The following is a 19,716-nucleotide window of genomic DNA, read 5'->3' on the forward strand; positions in this document are numbered from 1 at the left end:
TGTGATGTCACAGTGTTAAGGCTGTGCAAAGCCTAAAAATAAACTTTTTACTGGTGATATTTTTCAAAGTTCTTTGGTTTGTTTATCATCAAGCTATCAAAATGAAAAAGTTTTCTCAGTTGAACATTTTTTTTCTGATCATCACTTTTTGAGATATCAGCGCCTAAACTTTAAATTTTTGGGACAGAACATTTCCAATTCGGTGAGAGATAAATCCATGAGATTTAGAGGATAGATTTTTCATGATATTGTAGATCTAGTGAAACAAAAATTTTTTGAAAATATCAATTTTGTAAGATAGTTATTCAATTTACTAAAAATAACCAAAAATAACTTTCAGTTGAGTTATGTTTTGGTAAATTGAATAACTTTTCCAAAAATTGATATTTTTAGAAAATTTTTGTTTTACTAGGTCAGCAATTCCATGAAGAATCCATCCTCTAAATCTCAAGGATTCATATCGTACCGAATTTGAAATGTTCTGTCCCAAAAATTCAAACTTCAGTCGCTCATATCTCAAAAAGTAATGATCGAAAAAAAATGTTTTCCTGAGAAAACTTTTCCATTTTGATAGCTTGATGATCTACAAATCGAAAAACTTAGAAAAATATCACGAGTAGAAAGCGTATTTTTAGCCTTTGCACATCCTTAAATGGGACATTTTGATCAAAGTGCAAATTTTGATCCTTTAACACTGAAGATGACCGCATAGGTGTCGGAACATTTATGTAACTTTTCAATAAGTTCGTGATATTTTTTGACAATATTCTAGTGTTTTATCATGGAAAACTATCACTATATCTCACTAAAAACAGTGACAAAGATCGTTGACAGGTATCAATAATTTACTATGACCTCTGACCATTCTCCAAGAATCATAAAAGAGATTTTCATGAACAGTGGCACATATTATTGACAGGTATCATCAACATTGGCCCTTCTGTATAATTTAATTCCATAAAACTTTGCTATAGACCAGATACAGATTCAATATCACTTCCAACTATCACTTTGATATTACACCCTTTCTCCAGTAATCAACATTGACCATTCTGTATAATTTCATAAATCCTTGCGACCTTTCTAACCCAGCGACCAGGTACAAATTCCGTATCATATTCAGCTATCACTTTGATACTACTCCCCTACTCTTGTAATACGTACCTTGATCCACATTGAGCCGTCACTCATCATCAAATAACCAGCATTCCAACATGTAAGCGAGGGCTTCAAACACCATTAATCACAGCCAGACATTTATGATGACACTGCTGCTGAATGCGACGTTTAGTTGATGTCACTGATGCTGAATCCATTTTTAGCCTTTGCACATCCTTAAATGGGACATTTTGATCAAAGTGCAAATTTTGATCCTTTAACACTGAAGATGACCGCATAGGTGTCGGAACATTTATGTAACTTTTCAATAATTCGTGATATTTTTTGACAATATTCTAGTGTTTTATCATGGAAAACTATCACTATATCCCACTAAAAACAGTGTTAGAAAACAGTGACAAAGATCGTTGACAGGTATCAATAATTTACTATGACCTCTGACCATTCTCCAAGAATCATAAAAGAGATTTTCATGAACAGTGGCACATATTATTGACAGGTATCATCAACATTGGCCCTTCTGTATGATTTAATTCCATAAAACTTTGCTACAGACCAGATACAGATTCAATATCACTTCCAACTATCACTTTGATATTACACCCTTTCTCCAGTAATCAACATTGACCATTCTGTATAATTTCATAAATCCTTGCTCTAACCCAGCGACCAGGTACAAATTCCGTATCATATTCAGCTATCACTTTGATACTACTCCCCTACTCTTGTAATACGTACCTTGATCCACATTGAGCCGTCACTCATCATCAAATAACCAGCATTCCAACATGTAAGCGAGGGCTTCAAACACCATTAATCACAGCCAGACATTTATGATGACACTGCTGCTGAATGCGACGTTTAGTTGATGTCACTGATGCTGAATCCAATGTTAAACTTGATGATACTGATGATATTGGTGCAGGGCTTTTGATGCATCAGTATGTGAAGGACGTGACTGATGATACTGCTATTGATTTGAGTATTTATTTATTTATTCGTTGATATAATTACAAATCATATGAATATGATCGGGATAGAACAACAGGCATAGCCCAAAACTATTATGTTCCCAAATTTTGATAAATAATGAAATGTCTGAAAAAATAGGTTATGTTCTTACTGAGGAATTATTAGTATTATAACTGATTACACTACTGCTGAATTAGTGTTAAATTTGATGAGTCTACTGCTGATTTTAGTGTTGAATTTGATGAGTCTGCTGCTGATTTTTAGTGTTAAATTTGACGAGTCTACTGCTGATTTTAGTGTTGAATTTGATGACACTGCTGCTGATATCAGTGTTAAAACTGATGCCACTATGCTGATCATTGTAACAGGGCTCTTGATACATCATATATGTATACATGATACATGTACTTGAAGGACGAGATTGATGATACTGCTGCTGATTTTGTGTTAAAACTGATGCTGATTTCAGTGTTTAAACTGAAGACACTGCTGCTGATTTTAGTGTTAAATTTGATGAGTACTGCTGATTTTAGGGTTAAAGCTGATTACACTAGTGCTGATTTCAATGTTACAACGGATGCCACTGTTTAAAGTTACAGTGCTTTTGATGAGACATGACTGGTGACAATGCTGCTGTTTTTAGTGTTGAAACTGATGAGAATGCTGCTGATTTTAGTCTTAAAACTGATGTGACTGATGCTGATTTTAGTGACCATAACACTGTTGCTGATTTTAATGTTACATCTGAGGCCACTGGTTATAGTAACAGTGCTTTTGATACATCATTATGTGAATTACAAGATTGATGATACTGCTGCTCATTTTAGTGTTAAAACTGATAAGACTGCTGCTGATTTCAGTGTTAAAACTGATGACCCTGCTGCTGATTTTAGTATCACAACTGATGCAACTCACGATTGTTACAGAGCTTTTGATGCATCAGTATGTGAACAACGTGACTGATCACAGTGCTGCTGATTCTATTGTTGTATCTGATGGCATTGATGATGATTACCTACTCTTGAACCCTCAGTGAGTGAGCGACCAGCGATAAAGCGGCGTTTCCCTTTAAGCCCACCCTTATTAGGGCATGCTTCCTGAAACACTGTTGATGGACATCACCAACCCTTACTCCCCAATATTATCTGTTATTCTGCTATTGTCTTTCGCCCTAATTCTCTTTGCGTGTCTGTCTTGCTTCCTTTATCTACTTGTCTCTTTCTATCAATCTCTGATGCTCTTTGTATCTATCTCTCTCTATATCATTGTACAGAATCTTTTTTCTGTAGCATAATATCTTTCTTTTCCTGATAGATGTGCCATGTCTTTTATTCCATTCTTTTTTTATATATTATTATCATCTTCCTCTTTTTCATTTTCTTTTTCTCTTCTTTGTTACCTTACTGATTACAGTGTTTCCATAATTTTCAATGTCTCTTCCTCTTATGCTTCACGTTTCTTATCATTCCTTTCTTCATTCCATCGATATTCTCCTGTTGTTACCCACTCTTTCTCTTCTCCGTTTTGTCTCTTTCTCTCCTAACCTAATCCCTATACCTCTCAGTATTTATCCTATTTTTTCTCAATACATTGACATTTTCTCTTGTAGTTTAAATTCTTCCTCATCCTCTGTCTCTTCCCTTACTTTATCATCGTCTCTGCTTTTCATATTCCTCTTTTAACAGTGTTTTTTTTAACTAGTTAATAATGAATAAATGAATATAATAATTCTCACTGAATAAATGAATCTTATCCAATTCCGTCATTATCATTCTATGTATTTCAATCTCACTCATTCTCTCTTCTATTCTCTTCTCTCCTCAACATCTCTCACTTATTCTCATGCCCAAACAATCTCTTCCTTTCTGTCAACCTCTTTTAAACCATTTGTTCGCTCACTTTCCCACTTTCATCTCTCTCCTACAATTTTACCTCCCTCTCTTCTCTTTCATTCTCTTGCTCTCAGTTTCTCCAACATTTCATATTTCACCTACTCTTTCTCTATCCTCCTTCTCTGCCCAAACATTATCACTCTCTTTCTAACTCATTAACCCACACAATCATTCATCTAGTTTCCCACACAATCATCCATTTAGTCACTCACACAATCATTCATTTAGTCACTCACACACTTCCTCACTTGGCCTTTAATCCACCATAATCATCATTCACCACTCATATGCAGAATTCACGCATGGCTTCTCTTTTGTTTCGCTAATTCAGCTAAGCCCCCCATGCTACACTTGGTGACAGCTTTGCTCAGCTAAAGACCCTGTCTTTGTGTTTCGAATGCCCTTTGTTGCCATTTTATTAATGGATCTCGGTTGCCTGTTGATCGGCTACAATATATTATATGTCATGGGATGGTCACATTTCCAAAATTATATAAACATTGTACAGGAACAGTTAGTTAAACGCAATACATTCGATTGATGGTGGTGCTAACTATCTATGGTACTTGAAATAGAAAATTGTGAAATATGTGGATAATGACTTGTGAGAGTTTAAACGAGTTCTCTAGCACCAAGTTATATCGAACCATAAGCACCATATTCTGGTTTCTACAATCGCATGAAGGGATGATCGTATTCAAATATGTTTGATGTATTGATGTAGACTAGCCCTACATGGATACATATCAAGTGAGCACGGTTGACAAGGTGACTTTTAACAACGAATAACAAGTAAATAACTAGTTGGAGTTTTATGAGAGATGTCCAAAGATGATGTTATATTTTATTTTTATCTTGTTCAATATTGTAGACTTTTGATGAATAAAGTGTTCATTACAAAAGCACATTTACAACACTATTCAATGTGTTTCATTCTGGGTTTAAACCAGCAGCTGATTTATCTCCTTTTAAACCGAGATCATACATACGGTTCTTGTTTGTTGAAGATCGGTTTAGTTAGTCTATGGTTGAATGTTCAGTTAAATAGGTATATTATCTTTTGGTTTATCAATTATCTAAACCCTCTCCATGATACAAATCAACAGAAAATGCTTTTTGACTGGCATAGAATCGTTTCTTCAACTTTACACCTTGTACCTTGTATCTGATCTGGTTTTTTCTTTATTGTTTCTACAATCTAGACTAAAACGACTAATAAGCAGATGTTTTCCAATATATTTATTACTTCAATTAATGAGTTTGAGATTGGTACTTCTTTATTGATTGATTTACAATAAGTGCATTATCAAAATGATAGGGAGAGAAAAAATAAGGTAACCTTGTGCAATTCCACTCCCAAATTTAGATGAGGTTACACATAGTTCGGAATAGGTTAAGTCTTGTAGTTGTTCACTTCACAAAATTTTCAGTCCTTTATTATTTTCACAAAGTAGATTTTGAAATTTAGATGCATGTAGATTTGAAAATAAGATTTCTTACCAGAATTACAACTTTCTAAACTATTAAATTCCAAATAAATGAATGAATAAGTATATTGTTGGAAATTAAATTTTATTTTTGTATTTTTTTTCTGTTTCAGAGGCGATGCCCTGGTTGAACCACCCCCCTACATGCTTGGAGGCGGAGGCCGACTGCGTGCCTTCGAGCCAGGAGGGGGCGGGGCCAAAGAAAGCTCCACCCCTTTCACTGGAGGCTCCGCCCCTTTCCAAACCACTACACTGACAATAGCCCCCTCACCAACCACAAATGCCCCACCCACCACACCTAACAACAACAATGGCAACATTAACAGCAACAACAACAACAGCAACAACCTTGAGCTGATTGTTGACCTGGTTGGCTCAGAGTCTGTGCATGAACTCAGGTTGCAGCGTCAGCAGTTCCGGCCCCAGCCAACAGCACCTAGTCACAGTCAGGTTAGTGTACTTTTCGTATGACCTTTGTAAAATAAAAAAAAATCATCTGAAATCTCTATTTTCAATTATGTTACTTAATTTGATCAAAATACCATTCAATCAGTCATGTTAGTATAACTTTTGGATGGTCTTTGTGAAGTTGAGAATTTTAGAAGAATAGTTGCTCTTTACAAATCACTATTATCCTCATCAATTATTTGCACAGGAAGTTCAGTTCACTTTTGAGGTCTCTGCAAAATCAATAGTTTTCCCAAACTGGGTAGCTTAGCTTCTTAGAATGTTCTGAAAGATAGATCCATGTAACATCAAAGAAAAACATTAAATTTGAGACTTTCAAATAATGTGTCTCATGATTTTTATGAACATTGTTTCTATCAACATTCATTATCATCCATCTTCCATGATCTCACTAGCTGGTACTGAAAACCATTTTTATTTTCATGACCAGGTCTCACTTAGAATCATGGATTTTTATTCTGGCACTCTCTGAGGGCCGTTTGCACAGTCAAAGCTTAAACTCGATTTAATCAGCTGGTGGCTTAAACTCAAAATGTAACACATTATAACAAACTAGATTTGATACGGATTTAATCAGGTTTAAAATTAAATTTTGTTTAAACTGTTACTGTGCAAACGGCTCTAAATGTCACTATTTCAAATGTGTAGAGTGAAAATAGTTTTGTTAATAAGAGTGATTTTGATTTGAACTATAGTATACATTTTGAAAAGGACAGTTTTGGGCATCAGCATGTTGTACCTTTTTATACAAGTAGAATAGTTGAAGATATGGATATTCTATTCACAGTTCTGTATTTCTAGTGATGAGTCATTATTGTTGCTCAGTCATCAGCTTATATCAAGTCATCAAGAGCGCATGTTTCTTGAAAAGTTTCCAAATATCACTTATCAATAACTAAACATGATACCACAGCCTCCCACATTTTAGTAGACTACAAAGTACTGAATAAAAAAAGCAATTTTTCCAAAACTCAAGTATCAAATCTACTATATATGGTGAGGCTGTAAAACGCAACGTAAACTCTCCCAAAATACCATCATATCAGTTGGGTGCAGTATTCAATAACCACGATCTCATCCAGCCTTTTATTACAAGCAAACCCCTTCAGGGAAATTCTTTCATCTCTTTTCCAATTTCCCGTCCCTTTTTCCCCGAGCTATAGCCTACACATAATGAAATCATCTGCGTATTCTGATCAATAAAACTGAAGGGTATATACCGCTACCTGAAGGGGTTTGGCTTTCGTTCTGAAACAATAGCGGATCTTTGGGGGGTTTCATGTTGTTTGGGTGATGATCCCCAGTGGGTTTATCAGAGAAACCTTTGATGATGATCGTTTGTGTGGAAAAGATACTTACTTTAAAAACTCGGACCCTTTTAGTAGGGTTTGGAGGCTACCAAAAAAAGGGCCCCAACAAGATCAAAATAACAGCAGTTCTTTAAAAAGAGCCGCAGTACGTTGGAGATGTTTATTCTATTTTCTGGGTCTGAGGAAGATAACAGTAAGGCGGCGGCGGACGACTTCTCTATGGTAGTAATGCTCGTTGCTGCAGTACGTAGACGAAAGAAATAAATAGAGGGGCGCTCAACAATGAGCTGTAAACGAAGACGATAGCTTACCCTTCGAACGGCACAATGAGTTTTGGGGGATTTTTTTCGCCCCCCTTTCCGTCCTCGAGAGGGGGAATGGAGCCATCTTTTTTCCTCATCACCGGATCTTCTCTTTCGACCGCTATTTATCTGTTTTCTATTCAGTTTCTATCCGGTGTGTGATCCCCTGCGTTGAATTGGCGGTGCTAGGATTTTACGGGGATTTTTGCATGATTCTTGCTACCCACAAAACCACAAAAAGCTTCTCTACTATGCTTTGATATCGATTCTGTCTGATCATTTGAGTTTTGTTAGTCAAATTTGTGTTTTTCTTGGATACCTTTCCATTGAATCCAATTGAAATAAATTGGTTTGATGATTGATTATCTATTTTGACTGTTTTCACATCCTCTTGCACCCATAGGCCTTTGAAAATGAAGAAATTCTAATTTTAGTTGAAATCTTAACGTGATTCGATCAATAATTTATTAAAATGAATTAAGTCGTTTAAAATTCATCATTTAAGATTTCTCAACTTCTGCGTCTGAATAAAGTGAAATTCCGATATAGAAAATATCCGATAAATCTCCAGTTTTGTATTGAACAATAGTTGAGACACATCAATAAATCACCCCTGAAACTCTAGCTTATAATCGAAATATCATCCATCATGGACTAGGCTTGTAAAGCCTGTTCCGGTGTCCACCGCTTCCTCGGTCTTCCGACGTCTCTTTTCCCATCCAACTGCAACTTCCAAGCTTGTAGTGGAAGACGAGTTGGTGGCATACGGCGCAGGTGATTTGTCCACTTCAATCTGTATTTTTTAATGATTGCTGTTAGTGATTGCACATTGCACTCACTTCGAATTGTTTCATTGCTTATGTGGTCTCGTCTCGAGTATCCTTGAATGCTGCGCAGAAACCTCATTTCTGATGCCGTTCTGATTATTGGTCTTTGTCCATACCTCACTACCGTATGTCATTAAAGGGATGGCCATTGTCCTATAGAACTTAATCTCAGTTTCTTTTCTGGCCTTACCCTTTAATTTTCGGTGAATGACTCCACAAATTGAGTTAAACTTTCCTATTTTCTGTGGTATATCACTTTCTCTGTCATAGGATACATCACAGCCGAGATATTTAAAGCTGCTCACCTGTTCCATTATTATATTATTCAGAACTATTTTGGAACGCAAGGGCCACTTGCCCCGAAATGCCATTACTTTCGATTTCTGAGCTGATATAATCATATTGAAATCTGTACTTACAGCTTGAAGCTCATGAATTGACATATGTAGCTTATCCTCACTTTCCTGAACTAACACTGTATCGTCAGCAAACATGAGAGAATTGAGGAAGAATTTTAACACCTGAAAATTAGGCAGGGAGTCTTCCTCAAATCTCTCATGTTTGCTGACGATACAGTGTTAGTTCAGGAAAGTAATCGAAATAATCTAGAAAATATCTGATAAATCTCTAGTTTTGTATTGAACAATAATTAAGCCATATCAATGAATTTCATATAGATTTTCCAGTCTAAAACTAAATTACTGTAATATTATATCGCAAACATGTTAGAAATCCTTGATCAGTATCCAAAATGCATATTTATTAACGGAGTCTAGAGATAATCTACTATCAAATCATTAGATGAACTTTCAAATAGTGGAGGAAAAGACTAAAAGTAAAGTAAATTCGTATGGCTTTTGTTGGTGGAGAGTCCCTTGCGGGAAGGTCCCACCGCCTGAATATATAATTTAAGCCGTCAATGGGCCTTACGACTGTCATACTTCAGCCGGGACCGTCAGTTTAACGTGCTCATCCGATAACACGGGAGTGATCTGGTTAAAAAAAACTTTTGGTTGTGAGAGGGTTTGAACCCGGGATCTCTATGCTGCTATGCAAGCACTCTAGACTGAAGTGAATATACTATCAAACAAACCTGTCGGTCCACACTCGAGAATATACCGTCAACTCTACGTTGAATTAGAAAAAATGTTAAGCTCTTCCCATAACCAGAAACCTGTGTCAAGGGTTTCCGTAATCCTGTAAACAATCCTATCCAATTCATTCATCATCATTCAATTCTCTCTCCCCTCTATCCCTCTTGAAAAAGATATGAATGAAAATTAAAGCATAACATCCCGTTTCCCATAAACATACAAACAGGTTTCCGTCACTTTTATAATAAGGCATTCCTATTATATCTATTATACTATTATTCCTGTTTGTATGGTATTTCCTAAAAACGTAAGGAAATAGACTAGCTACCACAATATGATCTCTATCAGGGTTATTTTCATTTCGTTTATCCTGTTGTCTGTTGGAAAATTTGACAAAAAACATGAAGTTTTGACAAAAGCCGTTATAGCATTCCCACGTCCCTATCATCACTCATTCATCAATCTCTAATATTGTGCTTATTTTTAGGAAAAAATGTTCATCCTCATCTTATTTTACCGATAAAAAACTTGAAAAATCTAGATTTTGGGCAAAAACTAGTCTAGGATATTAGGCTGTCTCTGGAGGATTATCAATCCCACGTTATCATTCATATATCTATAATGGATCTAGAGCTGGAAGTTGAAAAAACTTGCAAAAACGAAGTTTTTGGTGAAAACGTTTCTAAGATATCAAGGATGTAGTTTATAGGAATCGTATTCTCGAAGATATGGATATTGAGAAAGCGGAAAGCTCGAATTACACGGCACGCAAAATTTACGGCTTGAAAACGAATTGAAAGATACTGAGGGTGGCTCATTTCTGTCTGCAACCCTCTTTTCTAACTTTCTCTTTCTTCCACCATATTTATACTGTCTTCTATCTTCTTTCATGTTCCCCCTTCTTTCACTTTTTTCTCCATACTAGCGTCTCAGTTTCTCCAGTCTTCTTATTCTTCAAATTCCTTCTTATCTGTCTTAATATTCTACAAAGGTTTTTCAATAGTCTCTTCTTCTTCTTCAACTACTTATTTTCTCCCTTTCCTCCTTATCCTGTCCCTTCGTCTCATTACCATGTTTATCACCTTCACTCCCTCTCGTTCTTACTTTCTATCATATTTTCCAAACTTCTTCTTCTTCTTCTGCCTTTTAATTCATCAGCCGTCTTCTACTTCACTTTTTCTTCCTGTCTACACTCCCTGTCTCCCTTATTCTATCTTCCCTCTCTTCTTCCAATGAGTTTCTTCCAATGTATCCTCTTCGTCCATTCCTTTTTCATGTATATTATTTTGAGTGATTCTACCTTTCAACTTTTTGCAATTTTGTATTTTTTCTCATTCTCCTTTTCCTTCTCCACCTTCTCCTTCTGCTCCTCCCCCTTCTTCTCCCTCTTCTTCTTTTCCTCTTTCTGTTTCTTCTTTCGTTTTCTTCCTTCTTCTTCTTCTTCTTCTTCTTCTTCTTCTTCTTCTTCTTCTTCTTCTTCTTCTTCTTCTTTTCTTCTTTTTCATCTTCTTCTTCTTATTCTTCTTCTTCTTCTTCTGCTTCTTCTTCCTTCTTCTTCTTCTTCTTCTTCTTCTTCTTCTTCTTCTTCTTCTCCTTCTTCTTCTTCTTCTTCTTCTTCTTCTTCTTCTTCTTCTTCTTCTTCTTCTTCTTCTTCTTCTTCCTACTTCTTCTTCCTACATCTTCTTCTGCTTCTTCTTTTTCTTCTTCTTTCTTCTTCTCCTCCTCCTCCTACTCCTCCTCCTCCTACTCCTCCTCCACCTAATCCTCCTTCACTCCTCCACCTCCTCCTCTAACTCCTTCTCCTCCCACTGCTTCTTCTCCTTCTTCGTCTTCTTCTTCTTATTCTTCTTCTTCTTTTTCTTCTTCCTACTCCTTCTTCTTTCTTCAGCTTCTCCTTCTTCCTTTCCTTCCCTCTCCTTTCTTTCTCTTTTTTTCTTCTTATTCTCCTTCTCCTCCTCCTCCTCCTCCTCCTCTTCATCCTTCTCCTCCTACTGCTTCTTCTTCTTCCCCTTCTCTTCTTATTCTCATTCAACTACTACCTCCTCATCTTCATTTCTCTTCTCCCCCGGCGTATTTCCCCTCCTCCCAATCTTCTCGATCTTCATCTTCACTCTTCAATGATCTTCAACTTCTTCCTTCAAATTCCTCTCCATCTTCTTACACTTCTCCTTTCTCTCCCACCCTCCTTTTCCGCTATCATTCCCTCCCTTTCTCATTCCCTCGAAAACCAGTGGAGAAATTATGGCCGGTCGTAAAATTATGTTTTTAGGGTTATCGGAACAGTTTCCTCTCTTCTTCTTTTTTAGCCTGCTCTACTCCTAAATGTAAGATGAACCCAGTTCTCAGTGGTGGGGGGGGGGGGGGGGGGGAGCTTCCTCAATAAGCATTCATCGTGTAATAACAGATCCAAATGGAAATGACATTCGGAAAAGCCATTAATTTTAAATTGTCGTTAGTTTATGATTCAGATGATCGCAGAGTGCATTAAAAAGTTAATTAAAACCATTTCTGTTTGCTATGATGAATGAGACTGCATCTCTGAAATTGTATCAATATAATGCAAATTGGTTTGATGTACAAATTATATTGTTACTCGTAATCTATAAAAGATTTGGATGAAGGATCATAAATAATTGACAGTTCAATGGTGAGTTCTCACTTATAAAATTTATTACAATACAAGAGGAACAACATAAATATGATTAATTTTGTAAAACATGTCAGTGTTGTGAATAAATTTAAATTTCAATCAATGTGAGATAAAAAAATTTCGTCTAACTAGAAACATTGAGAATTCAATAAGTACATCATCAAAATGATAGGGTGAGAAAAATAAGGTAACTTTGTGCTATTCTTCTGTATTTTTTTCTCTCCTGTTTGTTCTGTTTCTCTGTCCATCTTTCTCCTCCAATTTACCTTTTCACCTCATTTACTTATTTCTCTTCTTTCTAGCTTCTCTTTCTCTCCTAATTCTTCTCTAAAGCATTTCTCCGTTTTCCCGATTCAAATCAAATCATATCCTATACTATTAAACGAGCAACTTCTGTTTATATTGTTGAATGTTTAGATGTTCAGATCTTTAGATGTTTAGATGTTCAGATGTTTGTATGTTTGGATGTGTATATGTTTGTATTTCACCGGATCTCGAAAACGGCTCTAACGATTCTCACGAAATTCAGAACATAGTAGGTTTTTAATATAAAGATTCGATTGCACTAGGTCTCATCCCTGGGAAAACTCGCTGAAGGACATTAAAAGGATAATTATTATCCATCCTTGGAAAAACAGCTGATAATAATTATTTCGTCGTCTGTTGGTGATGGAAGTGAGTGAGCGAGCTCATGCGTGTGGGACTATGTCAAAATTATTACTCAGCTGTTGAACTTTTGTAATCATTCAATCAGGTACTTAGTGCAGGTTGCAAAAAAGCCGGGTTATTTTCAATCCTGATCAATTCCAGTAGATCCATCTTTTTGAAATGGTCTTCTCTGATTTGGTTCACGTGAAGTTAATCAGGTTTAAAATTTAACCGGCTTTTGTGCAACTGGGCCTTTGTGAGGGAAATTTTTGCATTCCTCTGGGAATTAATCTCAATCTACTGTGATTAGATAGAACATTTTTGTATGAATGTTATTATAATTTCTTCTTTCATAATAAATTTTTCATGCTTTTGTACTCCAGAGCGAATCTCGGTCCCCGATATTAAAATTTTATCTCGCCATAATAACAAAAATGATACAATAAAAATACAGTAATAACAATACATGATACAAAGTTAAGCAAAATAATATTCCTTCTTATTCTGCATTTGCTCATATTCATCTTTTGTTCTCTACTTTCTTTTCTTTCTCCAGTTTTGACCCGTTAACGATTTTTAGTTTGTTAATCACATTAGGACAGCTTTTTAACACATTACAAAAATTCTTATTATTGTGATCGAGTGAGAGTTGAGAGGAGTCAACTGACCCCTCCCAAAATCCCAAATTCTTCCGAAACTTTCTCTAGCTGCTCTACGATCAGCTGAGATCCCAAAACAATGTTTCTTGTCTGTGATTGGCTGACAGCTTGACTTACTCCTCCCAACTGCTTCAGCTTTCTCTTGCTGCTCCGCCATTGGCTGAGTTCTGATGTCACATTGTCATCGTTCGCCAATCAGTGACCGCCATTTTCAAACTTCAATTTCAGCTTGTAACAATTTTGTTCAATCTGGTTTGTTTCAATTGCAACTTACCCTCTCTATTTCCCATTGTTTTTCCTAGCTGGGCCCCTTGTACAGCTAGCTTTTCTCTTTTACCTTTTTTCTTATTCTCCTTTTGCATCTTTTTCATTTATTTCCTCTTTCCATTTTTATCCATGATCCCTTTTTCTTGTTCCCATTCTTATCAACCATCATCGTGAATCATCTTCGTTTTCTTGTTGACGAACTGGCGTGCCTGCTTCTCCCAACTTATCACTTCCTTAGATAAGCCGTCGGTCCCGGCTGCCTGAAAAGCAGTCGTTAGGTCATGTTAGAGGCCCTGAAATTGATCAGTTGCGACCTGAAAACTCTGACACCAGACCTGAGCCAGCCAGGTCACTCGATGTTATTATTTTCACTTCCTGAGAAATTCTTGACACCTCATTATTATACGTTTCTGTTGAATGGAATGCGTCAGAAATAATTCTCGATTAAAAGCCATTTAATAACAAATTCTTTCGAAATGTGAGAAAAAAATCAAGGAATTTCCAGTCTAGCATAGTAAAGTAAGAAACGTACGGAATTTCTCACATGAAGATCTTCACATCACAGAGTCTCATTAGTAGCTTATCAGACGTTGTTTATTGTCGTGGGAACGTTTTTCTCTTTTGAATTCTTTATCAAATCATGAAGTTCATTAGAGCCAGTTATTCTAATTAATTAGTCATATTATACGTGTAGAAGTCTCTAAACCGATTTAATTCCTGTAGCACATTCCTTTGGTAATTAAGGCTACAATAAATTTCCTTGACAGGACTGTTTCATACCTCAACTGGTTTATGCCAGTAGCTTCACGCCTTGACGTTCCATTATTGAATTCTCATGACTAACTAGAACTAATACATAACCTTTCTGTATGAAAATTGGTTGATTATCAATTTAAAACTCGTAGTAATTATTTCTATTCATTCAATTATTTCTTCTTTACAAGAAAACACAGACCGGTCGAGAAAAACTTCGCATATTCCTTCTACTATTTCCTTCCCTAAAATTTAGATAACATTAAAAAAATTCGAGATAGGGTTATGACTTTACTTTTCTGAAATTTAGTCTATTTTTACTAAAAAAAACAAACATTGTTGTTAATTCTGCCTTTTCTCATAATTTAGTAATGAAATCTCATCATTAGTGATTAAATGTACCTCTTTCACCTTTTTGTTTTCATCCTTTCTCGTATCCACTCCCACTCTTCTCTTTCTCCAGTAAGATTCTCTCTTTTCGTCTTCCTACTCCTTGTTCTTCTTGTTCCTTTTTTGTAACAAGTCTTCCTAATACTCACTCCTTCCTTTAGAATTTTCTTCTCTCTTACAATTTTTTCAATTGATTTATCTTTCTCTTACATTGTTTACAATTTCTCTTACAATTGTTGTTTTTACCCTTATTTTATTCTGTATCTGTTGCTGGATTTCCTTCTTTCCTCTTCCGCTCTCTGTATTTCTCCCTCCTACTAATCTATTCATTTCCACTCGATAATTTTCTCTTCCTCTATATGAAAGTTGCTCCTCACCATAGGAAATGAAACGGTTCAGTCTTTGGAGACCTTTGATCTCCTTCTTTCATACCAAGGAAGTGTGAAACATAATTTATAATTTCTAAGCTGTCATGCTCAAAGACTCGTAAATCTAGTTCTTGAAAAAATTAGGTAGCTAAGAGACATTGTAAGATTATGAGGGGCTTATAATATGAAAGGAATTTTAGTCATCTTCCACAAATTATCACAGTCAAGAGAAACATATGTATTTGGTATTATGTAGGAAAGATATATTCCAATAGGATATGAACTGCAAGGTAGCATGAACCGTGAAAAGTCCATATATTCTGCATGGGAGTACAGTGAGCCACATATAACCTCAAAATCTTCATCTCAGCATTCTCTGTACGATGCTTTGAAGCCCCTATATTTCCAGATGTCGAATAACCTGAATGAGTTTTCTCAGCAATAGACTGACGTAACACGTCTTTTCCTTTATTCCATCACACCGTATATCTATATATACTGTACTCCTTCAAGCATATTTCCTTATCTGTTAGAACTATAGATATATTCCGTACTTTGCATCTTCTACCTTTGTGACTTTACAAGAGGGTGACTTTTCAAGTTACAAGTTGCCAACAAACTACTATGGTTTGCGGTGCATGTCACATACGAAGCTTGTGTTTTGTCTTTATCATCATCCTTCTTCTCCTATCCTTCTCTTTCTTCTTCTTCTTCTTCTTCTTCTTCTTCTTCTTCTTCTTCTTCTTCTTCTTCTCTTACTTGTATGTCTTTTACTTGTGGGATGTATCTCAAAGGATCAACGACATGAGTCGCAAATTGTTTTTCCGCGTCGTCTACTCCACATTCATATCCGACCAGAATCTCTCTCTCTCTCGCTTTATCATTCTCTCTCTCACACTGTATTTTATTCTGTGTTGCTCTTCCGAAATCTCTCTAGATCCAACTTATTCCTCTTTCTCTGTCAGTAAGAGGTATGACAATCTCAACATCCCCTGTATATAGTCGACGAAAACCTTACAAGGTTGGTTACAATCTCGTATTTTGTCATCATGATATTGTGAATATCTCCTGTTTGTGGAACAGCAAGGCAAGTAATGAAAAGCGGGTTCAATACTTTTCTTTCAACGTCAATCTATGCATACTTTACCGTGAATTGAAATGACTGTCTTCTTGTCAGATCCAAACTAGAAGAAGTTAAGTATCTTATGGTTTAGCATCTTCACGTTTTTTCAAGTGGTGAGTTATGAAATATCTCAGGTGGTGAAGAAAAATCTAGGGTATGCTTTCATGTTATATTGGTACACTATTACATTAGAACAATTACATATACAATACACAATTAATGTTCATATATTCGACCTATAAAATTGTTTAAACGAATCATTTAAAATTGTAATTTAATTTAAATCTACGACTAAGTCCGAACAAGATTAGGCTATAAGATGCCTAAGCCTATTGAACGGTGGTGAAAAGTTTCACGGAGGTGAATATGATGATCGATATTCACAACTCGTTATTTATTCGGTTTTAAGATTGAAAAGCATTTCCAAATCAGATTTCGAATTAAGTAGGAATTGTCCACATCTACAGGCATAAATTGGGATTCCCATCAAATTTCATTTTTTTCTTCATGGCTATTTTTGGAATTTCCGTTATTGAAACATGATTGTATCAAATATAAAACAATAGTTTCCTGGATGAAATAGTTTACAAGAAGCACTGTCTAGTCTAGTTGAGCTGATTTGTGCTGGATAAAATGTTTCTATTACTAAGTTCGGCGTGTTTTAGTAGCGTTTAGCGCGTTTTAGTAGCGTCTAGAGTGCTCGCTCGACCAATATCAGCGTAGCTGATGACAGAGTTTCGCTTTCAATCCAACACAACAGCAATTTTCATCCAAAAAAACGTCGACCGGTGAAAGTTTAAGCCTTTTTGGTTCCGGTGCTCTGAAGTAGGATGAGTTGCAAACTTCGCCTTCGCCTTCTTCTCGCTCCTCCTCCTCCTCCTCCTCCTCTTCGCCTTCTTCTTCTTCTCCCCCTCTTCCTACTCCTCCTCCTCTTCTTCTTCTTCTTCTTCTTTTTCTTTTTCTTTCCTGGAGTGGTGGACTCGTTAAAAAGAAGGAGAAAAAATCGGGAAAAGTATGAGTCGCAGCAAACAGACCATAATGACTACTGAAAAACAAATGAACTGTGAAAAGCGGCCAAGCGACCAAAGAATAGGAAAGGACAAAAGAGTTGAGGAAAGCAAATAAGAGAAAAGTAGAATGAGTAGAAGAAGAAGAGAATTGCCAGCCGCGAAAAGTTTCCAATCCATTCACAAGTGAAACAAAAGATTGGCGCAATTCTAATAATGGAAAAGTTTATCACCCATTCTCGTTTTTGCTTCAGTTTTCCCTGTCCTTTCCTTCTGTTTCTTTCTTCTTGTTACTTCCCTTTCTTCTGAATCTTGGTATTCACAGTGTTTCTGTATCAATGATATGTTTTCATTTGGTTGTTCACTATGGCCAGCTGTTGTTCAATGGATTGAGAAAGTGTGAATTCATTGTATTGTTTTGTGCACTTTTCAGTTTATTGTTAACTTAGATAGGCCTAATTAGTTATTGTGTTTGCTTCCCTTTGTTTAAAGGTTTCATGTTTTATGGCATAGTCACGATGTGGATAAGAAGGATGAAGCTCATAAATTATGTAGGTTCAATTATTCAAAATGTCCAATAATGTCTTAAAATGTCCAATAATGTCTTAAAATGTCCAATAATGTCTTAAAATGTATTCAATGCGTTCAATGCATTTGAACGGAGAACTAATTTGGACTAAATAAATTTCAATTTAAATTTAACTAATGATTTGACTGGATTGCTCGTGTATTTTTCATTTTCACACAAATTAGTGAATTGTTTTAGAGAAACGACCAACTTGGAAATGTCCAAGTTTAAATGTAGAGGAATCAACCCAATTGGGCTTTGTTTATTTCTCTGTTTCTATCATTATTTGTTATTCCTGTGAAAATGGGTTTTTATTGCTCCAAATGAAATAGTCAATGTTTGGAATCTTTTCTCATTTCTAGACTGGAAAGTAATCAACATTTGTAACAAATCTCCATGCCAAACGATTTTTTCCATTGATTAGCAATAATATCTCAATGTCCGAAACATGTTGTGATTAAATAATTCAAAATGGGTGCTAAGATTTTTATTTTTCTTTCTATTTCTATAAAAAGTAGACCTATACAGAAAAGAGATAAATAATATCTTTGTATGTAAATTTGGCAAATTATTAGACTATTTAAATACAGTAGTTTAGACGTATAGAAAAGGTCACCGATAAACTGAAAATTTTATTTCGTTAATTGGCGATCCACATGAAATGTGTGATAAACCAGATTATCTATTCGTACCAAAAAGAAAATAGTTTACATAAATCTGTCAACTATCCCCTTTTGAATCCCCTTATCTCGTGTTGATAGTTTCAAGTATGTATGTCAATGGATTCAATCGACAAAGACAGTCTCCATTCCTATATAGGCTTGCTTCATCATACAACTAGGCTATTGATACGATGAACTTTTACAAGTGTTAGTTAGTGTAGGCTACAACTGTTATATTCGATACTCATAATTTACAATGATTGTGCTACATATAAATTCAGAGAAATGTCAGTCTTCGATGTAGTCTCATTTTTAGAGTGGGCCTACTTGATCTATGTAGAATATGCCGCAACCAATACACAAGAAACAGAACTGAAGAGTACTAGACAATTTAAATCAAATGGCTCTGATGAATAAAGCCAAGTTATAAATAGGTAGGTATAGAAGGTAGGAAGGTAGGTAAAGAAAGACAGAATTAAATAGGATAGTGAAAGTTCAAAGAGATTAATTGACGAACAGCGAGTAAAAAGTTCAATCCAGACTGTACATCTTGTAGTAAACAGAACTAATTTATGGAATTTTAATAGATAAGTGGTCATGTTAATTTCACGTAGGGTAGTTTATTTAGTATCTGGTCCATCTACCACATCACCTTACCTACAACACAGAAAGGTTTTGCAATGCATTTCAAGAACCATATTCTTCAAGAACCATCTGCATTACAGTAACTTTTAAATGAGAAATGAAATCCAAACTGGCATTGTCGCCATCTTAGTATTAGATACTTTTCACCACATTTCCTATATTTTTTTACTCATGACATTGCTACTTTCCATTCTTTTTCAGCTTGACTTATTCGGGGACTATCCAACCTACGGTTCCCTATTAACCGTATATTTTTTCTGAATGCAACTGTCCCAACACTGTTCTCAAATGTTGCCAATACATTCATTGTATCATCATCTATCGATGCCCTCAAGATCAAATTGCAGTTCTCCCCAAAGCATTGCAACCCGAACAGTATTTTTCTTCTAGGCTCAGTGTTTTTGTTGATAGCCCCCTCAGTGTGTGCAATTGTGTCCCCCTGTTTTTGCACTGGGAAACTAACCAGTGGCGCGTGGGTGACTGAAAATTTACGAGGGTAGCTTCT

The 19,716-nt window shown here is 35.8% G+C and overlaps 1 protein-coding gene across 1 annotated transcript in view; it reads left to right on the forward strand.

Annotated features, from left to right (window-relative positions):
- Positions 1-19,716, forward strand: part of LOC111058177 (protein sprint) — a 154,506-nt gene that overhangs the window by 60,388 nt on the left and 74,402 nt on the right. Inside the window, exon 3 of the mRNA XM_039438198.1 lies at positions 5,584-5,920. Coding sequence (XP_039294132.1) covers positions 5,584-5,920 — 337 coding nt within the window. The remainder of the gene's footprint in view (positions 1-5,583; positions 5,921-19,716) is intronic.

The sequence above is a fragment of the Nilaparvata lugens genome, chromosome 11 (genome assembly GCF_014356525.2).
Source record: "Nilaparvata lugens isolate BPH chromosome 11, ASM1435652v1, whole genome shotgun sequence".
NCBI lineage: Eukaryota > Metazoa > Arthropoda > Insecta > Hemiptera > Delphacidae > Nilaparvata > Nilaparvata lugens.